Here is an 11603-nt window from a genome sequence, read left to right on the forward strand (position 1 = left end):
GGCTCCATAGGTTGTATGATGATGATGGTCCCATTTTGTATCATATGGCTCGGATTTGATAGTCCCAACTCATAGCTCTCGTCTTTGTTTTCTTTTGTACCATGATGAGATTACATGGACACTATTGTATCACTTTTGGTCTCACAGACCCATTGGGCTTTTGAGTATAACTTTCTTTCTTTCTCGGCAATGTCGATAGTCGCAGAGACTCATATATAAATTCTAAACTCGAAAGTCATGAAGATTCTAAAAAATAATTCAAGTCCAAAAATTAGAGAATTATATCCATCCCTCCCTCAGGGGGCTCCATCCTCAGCCAAAAGAGGGAAACTTAGAAACTAAGCTATCTAAATCCTCCCATGTGGCATCTTCAACAGCGTATAGATACCACTTTATTAATACCTCTTTGATATCTCTATTTCTAAGGTGTTACACTCTTACTAACTAAGACAACCTCCGGGTGCACCTGCAATTTACAATCTTGTTGTACTCTAAGGTTGTCCTACAAAATATGATCAGGGTTTAACAAGCCCCGAAAAAAAGAGTGCGCAGATCAGGTGGTACATGATCTCGACCAGCAACAAATTAGGGAAGGGACCAGAAACCTCAAACAAAACATGTCCATGATGCCAACAAACAATGGCACAATCGCCACTTTAAGGAAGGAGATTGGGTTATTTAAAGGTTCAAAAACGAGGGCTAAAGGGGTTCAGAGAAGTTTCTTCAAAACTTGCTTAAAAGAAAAAGAGTCCTTTCAAGATCATCAAGCAACTCAGAATGTAAATTTTCAGTTGAAATTCATTCTTGTGGAGTGCCATGGGCCACGATAGTTTTTCCATCGGAGGAAGATAAGCCCGAGCTACAGATGATGGGAGGGGTACTAGTGCCAAAGCATGTGGTAGTACAACAGACCAAACAGAACTTCAATAACTCCTCAAGCTAAAGGGTGATCCAATACTGCAAGGCTGTTTGGTTTGATCGGTCATTTTGCGGCCCTACAAAGCTACCCCTTCATAGTTGAGTCAACCAAGTCCCGAAAGGCACCATCCCACAGAATGGATTGTTCAATTAGGAATGTCATACATTCCCCAAAAGACACCAGGACAGCTGAGCCTGCAAACCTTTATTTCTGATTTAACACGAATTCATCTCTTTTGTCATTTGATATTAATCAAGCTCACATTCGACATATTTTAAGCATAATCCCTCGTCTCTATAAGTGCATTGAGCCATTGGGCTTCATATACCTTGCCAGTTTGACTGTCAGCAACAAACCCATCTGCACTGTCACCAACAACCACAACGAACCTGTTGTCTGTGCTAACTGAAGTGTGCTGTCAAAATTTACAAACAAGTACAGTTTTAGTTGTAATAATACTACAAACAATTTTGGCAAACATTGAACATCACAGTTCAAGGAGGTTTCAAACCTAAAATTCATGCAAACCAACAACTCCAAAAAAGGAGTAGGAAATGAATTACATACGTTAACAGGCCACGGGAAATTGAACTTCTGAAGCACTTCAAACTTCTCGATGTCAAATACTCGAACAATGGAATCATTGTTTGAGGTCATCACGCGTGTTGCGCCACTACAGTACCAGATCTAAAAAGATGAATTCTTGCCATTAAATACAAGAAAATTGGAACTTGAAATTCTTTGCAAGTATCTCACCTACAGTTCTCATATATCTCAACAGCATTGGTGATGGCGTTTTCATCGAAGGTGATCTTGGTACAGAAAGAGACTCCAGAACGGTCCAAGAACTACACTCAGAATTATGCATGATTATAAGTGAAAATGTGCAGTCCAGTAAGGGTAAGAGCGCCACAAAGTTCTCTTGAAGACTGACTGGAAGTAAACTTACTTTGCACACCATCTCCCCTTGAAACCCACCAGCCACTAGAAGATTGTTTTTGACACACATAGTACTGATTTGCATGTGTCTTACAACAGACTGTAAAGCCCATGGACTTCTGTGTGCCTGCACGTAGAAAAATAGGCAAATTTCATTCAAGAAAAAGAGCACACCAAAACTGGAACTTAAGAGTCTCCCACCAATAAACTTGGAAATGGACCTCGCAAACTGGAACAATAGGCCTTGCAGCATTTAGAACTTGTGTCCTTCTTCGGTTCAAAGAAGACCAGTGCAGAACTGAAGAGTTGTGCATCACATAAATGTCGTGTTTTGAAGTAGCCCAAACGAGATTTCTAAGCTGTAAAACATTTGTTAAAGCCATGTATTAGTGTTAAAACAATATTTTGCAGGTTAGATATGCTACTTGGTGACATTAAGTTGTTATGCGAGCATGCTCTTTAACAACTATTCTCCCATACAGCAACAACCAACAACATATACGACACCCAAAAACCTAGATAATTGATAGTTAAGCATACTTTTGGTTAAGGTCGAAGTATTCTATTACAAGGGAATGCATCTGTATTGCTTAATGTTAAAATTGTCTTTATATACAAAACTTGGCCAACCATAACTTATGGTCACATACCACTAGTTCTAGCCTTAAGTAAGCATACACACAAGGTTTGTCACTTCCCCATTAGGCATTAAGCTCAAGGTAAGATCGCTTTATAAAGTCCAACATCGTCTTGGGCTTTCGTTACATGCAGGTAAAATGGAAAAGTGTCTCATGTGAGGATGAGCAGGTAAAACAGACATATAGTGACCATCTTTTGATGAGCTGCAAGATGCCCACTCACATCCCTTCATGTGCCTAAGATGTTCCCCATGTCCAACACTATCTCCCTTCCACATCTGACCATGTGTCCCATGCCAACTGGCCATGTAGAATAGCTCTCCATGTCACGTGTACACCTTAATCTGGTGCCTCATAGTCATGATTCATTACAGGTCCTCTCTGCCTTCAGTTTCTCGCGGTCAACGTCGGACTTCTTCTCAGAAGACTTCTCCGATGAAGCCTTCCCTTTGCCCGAGTTATGGCCTTTCGACCGTTGGCCAGTTAAGGCCTCCAACCTCCACCCTGAGGAGGGTTCGTGAATCGTTCCTCCTAGTCCAGGACCATGGGCACAAGCTCCTCCCACGTGATGGTGCTGAGCCTGCCACTGGTAATCAAAGACGAGTAAAATGCTGAGTACGAAGAGGGCAAATGTGACAGCAACGTTATGGCCATGTCCTCTGACGATATCTCCTTCCTAGCCTAAAGAACTTCCTGCTGAAGAGCCTGCAGCTTGTTAATGTGCTCCCGCATCGTCGACGACTTTGCAGGGCTCATAACCCGCATCTGTACTTCCAAGGAAATCCTCTTCATGGGCGATACCCTGTTGTAAAGTGAGGCCAAATGCTGCCATATACCTCTGGCCAGCGTCATATGCTTTACATGATTGATTACCTGCGGTGTGCAGTTGAGGAAAATAAACGAACGGACCCTGGCGTTGACACGATCCCACATCTGTGTCTGAGCCTCCCGGTCCTTTCGGGTTGACGGTAACTCCCCTTCCTCGACTTCCGGCCGTGGAACACCAACAACGACGAAATCAGCGAGGTCGTAAGACTCCAGAACAGATTCCATCATAACCTTCCATATGCCGTAGTTGCTCCCGTCCAACTGACGGTCCACCGGGAACGTGGGGAGTGTCGGGATCTTCACATGCCTCTCGGCCATCTCAAACAGATCTGCCATTGTGGGGATGTCCTCTGAAAAGGGTGGGTGGGTGGGAACAAAGAAGAACTAAAACCTGCAAGTGGCTGTCCAGCAAATCAGCCCGCCTTCCTCTTGCTTCTCCTCTTCCCAAACAGTCCAAAACAGTCTACCAATCAGCCACAAAACAGTCCCCCCTGTAGCTCACACAAATCCCAAGACCTATCTAGAGCCTAGGGCTCTGATACCATGTCAGAATACGCAGTGGAGATGATGAGATCTGGGAACACAAGAGCAAAAAACGCAGGCAGAAAAAACAGCACAAGAGAGAGAGAGATGTAGGCGTGTAACTCTGCTCTGATATACACAAGAAGATCCCGAATATGATACAAAGAGTGGTATGGGGCTGGGGGCCTATTTATATGCCCCCAAATAGGGGGTCGGTCTGCTGAAAAAGGCCTCCACGACTGCATCAACAGTCGGCCAGCAGCAGATGAGGCCCACGATTGCATACATCCAGTCGGCCAGCATCACAGAGGTCCACGACTGATGTCTAGGCAGTCGGCCAGCTACTAATCCTCCAGCCGCCTCCGGGCTGCCTCCCAAGCCACAGAAAAATGGAAAAAAATAGGGGAAAAATGCGGGGAGTGAGGAAAAATGATAAAACACCTGATAAGGGCGGGCACACCCACAACAAAGGCCCTGGTGTATAAATCTAGACAGGAGATGACTTCTAACAAATCCTTGAACCGAGCAAAAGCCTGGTCCTTCTGGGAAAGAAAGTAGACCCACGTGAATCTGGTACAATCATCAACAAGCAGCATAAAATAGAGAGATCCTCCCAAAGATGGTATCTACTGAGGTCCACACAGATCAGTGTGAATCAACTCCAATGGTTTCGAAGCCCGCCTGGAAGCCTGCTTCGAAAAGGATTCCCTGTGCTGCTTACCACGTATGCAAGAACTGCAACGTCCTTGCCTACTACCAACATCTGGCAAGCCAACCACCATCTCGTCCCGGAAAGCTCGCCTCAAAGCATCCACATTTAAGTGGCCAAAACGAAAGTGCCACAAATCTCCGACCTGAGTGAGAACCTGTCAATGAGGAGAGTGCAGAGAGCTTGTAGATGCCATTCTCCACACCGCCTTCCCAAACAACTTGGCCAATCTCACGGTACCTTAGAGCAACTGAATGCTCCTCAAATTCCACCCGAAAGCCAGTCTTGCATACCTCATGCACTGACAGAAGATGAAAACCCAGAGCAGGGACATAAAGAACACGGGAAGCATGCTTGCCCCTCATTCCGTCGGGAATAATCTCCATCCGGCCCTCACTATGTATCGGAATAGTGGAGTTATCGCCAATAAAGATGCGACCTGACTGCCGTTTCAGATCCAGAAAGAAGTCACGGGATGGAGTCATGTGCCTGGAAGCACCACTGTCGAGAATCCATTCCCGGGTATCCTTCGCGGTGAAGCCAACTGCCTCCTCGCTCGAAGATGATGAAGCATCGGAGTCCACCATCTCTAAGTGCACAAATGCCGGAGTCTTTGCAGCTGAGGCTGAGGAATCAGCACTCTTCCCTGTCCGCTTAGGGCACTTCCTCCAGTAGTGGCCTTTCTCATCACAATCATTACAAGATCTTTCGGCCTTCAGCTTCTCTCGTTCTGAATCCAACTGCTTCTCAGAAGACTTCTCCGGTGAAGCCTTCCCTTTGCCCTTGTTGTTATTCCGGCCTTTCGACCGTTGGCCAGTTAAGGCCTCCGAACCTCCGCTGTGAGGAGGGTTCGTGAAACGTTCCTCTTGGTCCAAGACCATTGGCACAAGCTCCTCCCAGGTTATGGTGCTGAGCCTGCCACTCGTAATCAACGAGGAATAGAAAGCAGAATACTGACCAGGCAAGTGGGACAGCAAATTGATGGCCATGTCTTCAGATGATATCTCTTTCCCAGCTTGTAGGACTTCCTGCTGAAGCGCCTGCAGCTTGTTAATGTGTTCCCGCATCGTCGAAGACTTTGCAGGGTTCATAACCCGCATCTGCACTTCCAAGGAGATCCGTTTCATGGGTGATACCCTGTTATACAAAGAAGCCAAGTGCTCCCATATGCCTCTCGCCAGCGTCATGTGCTTCACATGATTGATCACTTGTGGTGTGCAGTTGAGGAAAATAAATGACCGAAACCTGGCGTTGACACAATCCCACCTGTGTGCCTGTGCCTCGCGGTCCTTCCTCGTCGACAGTAACTCCCCTTCCTCTGCTTCCGGCCGTGGAACTCCAATGATGATAAAATCAACAAGGTCATATGACTCCAGCACCGACTCCATCATGACCTTCCAGATGCCGTAATTGGACTCGTCCAACTGACGATCCACTGGGAACGTGGGGAGAGTCGGAATCTTCACGTGCTTCTCAGCCATCTCTAGTAAATCTGCCATCGCGGAGAGTAACCTGAAAGGGTGGGTGGGTGGGGAAAAAAAAAAACTGTAAACCTGCAAGTGGCTGTCCAGCACCTAAGCCCGCCTTCCTCTTGCACCTTCTCTTCCCGTACAGCCCAAAACAGTCCACCAATCAGCAGCCTAACGCTCCCCCTCTAGCTCAGAAAAACTCCCAAGATCTATCTCGAGCCTAGGGCTCTGATACCATGTCAGAATATGCAGCGGAAATGATAACCAAACTTGGGTAGACAAGAGCAAGTAGACTGCAGACAATAAACAGCACAAGAAACACAGAGAGATAGGTGTGTAAACTCTTCTCTATACACAAGATCCCGAGAAAAATGAATGAATAAGTGGTGGGGGCAAGGGGCCTATATATATGCCCCTGGGAGAGCAGTCGGCCAGCATAAAAGGTGCCCACGACTGCATAAATGCAGTCGGCCAGCAGAAAAATGCCCACGACTCATCTGTGTGCAGTCAGCCAGCAGCCCTGAAGCCCACGCATCACCTGTGTGCAGTCGGCCAGCCACAAGACTGCTGTTGGGACAGTCGGCCAGCTCTGGAGTGCTCCTGCCACCCTCTGGCAACCCTCCCCATCACTAGAAAAAATGGAAAAAAATAGGGAAAAATACGGGGAGTGTGGAAAAATGATAAAACACCTTATCCAGGGCGGGCACACCCACAACAGAGGCCCTGGTGTATAAATATAGACAGGAGATGACTTCTAACAAGCTCTCCTGCCAAAACCTGACACCCACAGTTGGCAAGCTCCCAACCAACTAGTCACGTGTTCATGTGGAACCAAACATCCACAACTCATCATCCCAAAGCACAATCTGATGTCAATCATCTGTTCCAAACTGCTGCTCCACTATATATATATATAAATGTACATATATATATATATGTATACATATGTACCCAATGAACCTGTAAACCTGCCATGCATCCTGTTCCCATCCTGCAACTGAGCAGGTACCTCTGAACCTCGACAACACCTCTCGTCACCAAGTGACCTAGCCTGCCTCTGCATGAATGCCGATATCAACCTGTACACCAAGCTCCCAAATCAATGCTCAGACTCCTGTGCCTGTACCCTGTAATCCAGAAGGCCATCTGCCTGGGGAATAGGAGTGGCTCAAGTAACCACATCCCCCTCTCAAGGTGAACACCCTGAGAACCTAAAGGAAACACCTGTACACCAGCAAAACTATGCTGAACTGGCACAAACTCATAGACCCCTCTGCTGTCGAGAAAGGACTAACTGTCTTCCACACACACCCCGAGGATGTGAATCCAAGTGTGCACCCATGAGTCTGAAAACTCTGCCAAAGCAAAGATTGGCCGAGCAAGGGCTCAAGGCCATGTGGGAAGGCACCATTCCCGAAAAGAACACCTACCTCCACTGCCTCCAAAAAGGCATATGAGAGAATGCAAAAAACGTTGCTATAAACAGCCGGTAGCACGTGTACCAAGAAGAAGAGAGGGAAGAGGAAAGCACAGCACCTTCAGCACCTCCTCCGGGGGGAAAACGCAGCCATAGGTATCTCCCCTGCTTGCTGCCCCATCTCTGCAGAAAATGCAACCAAAGGTATCTCCCCTGCTTGCTGCCCCATCTCTGCAGAAAACGCAGCCAAAGGTATCTCCTTCAGCCGCCTAGACAAGGCCAAAACAGTCCCTCCTCCTCTGCAACCAGCAATAGAGAAAAACGCAGAAATCCTTCTCTCAAAAAAAATGCCAGAACACCTTCTATAGAAGAGCCTCAACCCGGTGCTTTGATACCATGTCAAAAGTGCGCAAGCGTGAGACATAGGCACAGAGAGAAAGAAAACGAATCTGCATAATGATGAAGAAGCAATGATACAAACAGCCTTGTGCAAGGGGTGGTCCCCATAAGTGAGGGTATGATGAGCAACTCCCGTAAGGGAGGACCCGGGCTTGGAAGCCCCTATCAAGGTATCACCAAGTGAATAAGAGCATGGCCTTATATAGCTCCTTGTGGAGCTGGCCGACTGGCTCTAGAAAAAGACCCACGACTAGACGAAAACAAACATGTGATAATGGGTGGCCAACCCTACAACCAAGGACCTGAACATGAGGAAAAAATAAGGTGTTGCCCGGGAAAAATCTGGGCACCCCTGATACACAACTTGGGCACACTACCAAGAGATGAATAATGCTAACAGAGCAATGGCTGGGAGGTGGAAGCCTAGCCATCGACGTTGCGCTCAGTGCCTTGGGGTGGTGTGCGTGTTGCTGCTGCGTGACTCTGACAAATATTTACCCACACTCTCCGTGTCACATACAGAGTCTTTATGCCCCAAAAAGATGGCCAAAATTTGTGCTAAAAGCCCCAAAAAATCTTGCTACTCCTAGAGGTGGTGGCACCGCCCAAAGTAGCATGCTCGGAGCAATGTAAACGGATTGCTACTGCAACCAGTGGCTGTTGCATGGACTCTGGATGGGCCTATAATTTATTGTAGCAAGAGCTTTTCATACACCTATAATTTATTGTAACAAGCCTTCATGTTATAAAAGATCACATGCACGCTTCACACTTTGGCACTTATACAGCTATCATATCATGCACACTACACTCCATGCACTTCACAGGAGCCTCTACATTAATCACCATCCCTACCCCACCTTTGCAAGTTCTGATCAAGGGAGGGCTCTTATCTCCGTGATATTTGTTTACTCCATAACATAATCACTCTCAACAACTCGTGTTTACGTAGCTATCTTGTTTGGTTCAACCTACGATATGTGTGGGATGAGGAGTGGAACACATTACCCATGTGGTGGTATAGCTAGTGAGGCTACTTCCTTTAGTGATCGAGATGCCTATGTTGTGGCATGGTTATTGCAGCTAAATCCACTCTACTTTGTATCTAGTATTTAGTCATGTCATGCTTTGGACCGAGAGGGTAGGTTGGTATGTTTAGGTCAATCCTCACCATGAATATAGTTCCTTGAAAAGATTTTTAGACCTTAGTATATGAATGGGTATTAGGACAAGGTGAGAGCTAGACAAAAATAGATATAATGTCCAAAGTTAGTAGAATGCAAGGAGTCGTGCTTGTAAAGGTGAGAAAGATGAGGTAAAGGTGGCCTTTCTAAGGTCTATAAAATGATGTAACCTCTTGCATTCAATAATAGAAAAGTACTTTTTGTCTATTCTTGTGTTATCACTCACTGTAATCCTTTAAGCACCAAGTATAATTAGGAGTAGAATTGTGAAATCATTGACTTGTCTCTCTTCAATTTCGAACAAAGAGCTCCTCATTTCGCCTTGGATTATCTAATTCGTCCAATTGAGCCCACTTGCTACATTCATCTCCTCTTTCTCTTGTCTCTCTCCAACTTTCCTTGCATTCTCCCCTCTTCCTCCTCTCCACGGCTTCTCTCCTCTTCCTCCTTCCCTTCTTCTACACCCTATCCTCTCCCCTTCTTCTCTTCCTCTCTCCTCTCCCCAATCTCTTCCCCTCCTCATAAATTGTACATATTTTTTGATAAAAGTTTTCTAGTAATTGCTAGAATCTGCAAAAGAACAGTTAACTTTTCTTGAATACCAATGTGAGCCTCATGGACCTTTGGAATAATGCATTGGCAATAATACCATCACATACTACAGCTCTTCTGACACTTAGCATCATAGTTTTGAGAATGCTCGAAGGACATAAATTGTAAATATGGAAAACTAAATGCCTAACACAATGTACAAAACTCGAACAGACATACCTGAAAGTGTACAACCGTGGATTTCACAGATCTCGTGTTGTGCCTAAATGCATAGAATTTGCCTTCTTTCCTTACTTGCAAGCATTCCTATCAAACAAAATAACCATAAATACTTCCACGAGTTTGGATACAGTATTGCTTCAGCAAAACGGAAATCCAGAAGCTCACGTTTTCTAGCTCTTGATGTGGCAAGTTCAAGTTCTCGTAGTTTTTGTACTGCTGCAATCTGCTTTCCCTGTACTTTTCCCTTGTGAACTGTAATCGATCCCAAGGGATTCCCTGGATGTCTTTCCCTCGCCTCGCCTGCGCTGCAGTAGTATCCGTTAACCTCCTGGCCTGTTATGTTCATGAAATGAAGGGTGTAAGCTAAGAAGGCCAAAAACAGACTGTTTTTCTTCTATCACGGCGAATGGATCAAAAACACCCTATTCATTATGGGGGACACCGCGACAGACCATTGCGTGTTCAATCAACTTGAAGCGGAGAGGGTGAGTGCAGACTGACCACATCGAACTCATCGTCGAAATCGGAGCCAAATTGATCTTCTCGCATGTCCTCTGGGAATTCATCTGCATCATCGTCGAAATCCACAAAGTCGACGTACTCGGCCATGGCGTGATCGTAAGCAACAGGATGCGCCATAGCCGCAGCTTCTCTCTGTTAGCAGGAAAAGGAAAAAGAAAAACTCTGAAGACAACCTAAGCCAGTGTAAGAAAACTATGTTTGAGGAACTCACAGAAGTCAACTCACAGAAACCCTGAGCCTGTGTGCGCAGATGCTAGCCTGCGTAAGGAAACCCTGAACTGTAAAGAAAGCCCCCAAAGCTGTTGATTGGGGTGTGCCGACACAGAGAGAGAGAGAGACGCCTTTCTGACCTTATAGCGGATGAAATGGAATAATGTACTCTAATGTAATTAAGTATAATTATGTCACACTGAATATATATATATATATATATATATATATATATGGAATATATTCATTATGAAAATGCATGTTGACAAAGGAAAGAGGTAGAGAGCATAGACATGTCTAGAGAGAGGGAGGAAGGGACGCGGGGAATATGCTACGAAAGAGAGGGTTGAGAGAGCGGGGGGATCTTTTGAGTTAGTAAGGAGCTCGATCTTTTCAGTTCGAGCTAAATCTACTTACAGCGCTTGAGGCCTTCGCTTTTAAGAGATAGAAAAGAGAGAGAGAGAGAGACAGAGAGACAGAGACGAAAACAAGCGTCGTTCAATGAAATTAACCAAGTCTCATTCTGATCGTTGAAGAGAGGATGCTGCTGGCGATGGAGTGCTGCGCCTGAGTGCCTCTCTCTCTCTCCTCTACGCTGCTGCCCTGCCCAGAGGCTTGAAGCCCTCTGTGTACTTTACTTTCCACAGCACCCCCCCCAGGTGCAGGGGCACCAAGTGGAGGGGAACCCCTACTCTACTCAGAGAACAGGGAACCTGCTCTGGGAATAAATCATCTCAGCCTGAACACACAAGCTGCCTTTCAGCAGTTCCTACAATGGCCCTCGGCCATGGATGGCAACAGAGAAACCATGCTGAAGTATGAGCAGGTGCAAAAACAAGTCGAAGAAGAGACTCAAATCAACAAGCAAGCTACAGCTAAGGTAATGGACACATCAGGTAAACCCTCTTCCATTAATCCTGTGGTTTGTCTTCCACCTGAGCTGGTTCATTCGTTGGAAATTGATTACACAACCTGTTGTTTAGTTGGGTTAATGTTTGGGCCAAGACCACCAGTAGATTTCCTTAGGGGGTGGGTCAAAGACAACTGGATTTCCATAGGTATCGAGGTTGAAA

General features: G+C 45.9%; 1 protein-coding gene across 2 annotated transcripts in view; it reads right to left on the reverse strand.

The window, feature by feature from the left end:
- Positions 1 to 10715, reverse strand: part of LOC147606285 (putative WD repeat-containing protein C2A9.03) — a 40665-nt gene extending 29950 nt beyond the window's left edge. Inside the window, exons 1-9 of one of the 2 annotated variants that reach the window (XM_086792977.1) lie at positions 10579 to 10715; positions 10300 to 10452; positions 9964 to 10131; positions 9796 to 9882; positions 2080 to 2217; positions 1869 to 1985; positions 1676 to 1767; positions 1487 to 1592; positions 1248 to 1334 (exon numbers count right to left, since the gene is read on the reverse strand). In XM_086792977.1, coding sequence (XP_086649103.1) covers positions 1248 to 1334; positions 1487 to 1592; positions 1676 to 1767; positions 1869 to 1985; positions 2080 to 2217; positions 9796 to 9882; positions 9964 to 10131; positions 10300 to 10437 — 933 coding nt within the window. In that variant the 5' untranslated portion in view covers positions 10438 to 10452; positions 10579 to 10715. Of the gene's footprint in view, positions 1 to 1247; positions 1335 to 1486; positions 1593 to 1675; positions 1768 to 1868; positions 1986 to 2079; positions 2218 to 9795; positions 9883 to 9963; positions 10132 to 10299; positions 10453 to 10545 lie in introns of both variants that reach the window. The other variant, XM_086792976.1, reaches the window with a different exon arrangement.
- Positions 10716 to 11603: the final 888 nt, after the last annotated feature.

The sequence above is a fragment of the Cibotium barometz genome, chromosome 58 (genome assembly GCF_041138505.1).
Source record: "Cibotium barometz isolate CiBa-2024 chromosome 58, ASM4113850v1, whole genome shotgun sequence".
In the NCBI taxonomy this organism is placed as follows: domain Eukaryota; kingdom Viridiplantae; phylum Streptophyta; class Polypodiopsida; order Cyatheales; family Cibotiaceae; genus Cibotium; species Cibotium barometz.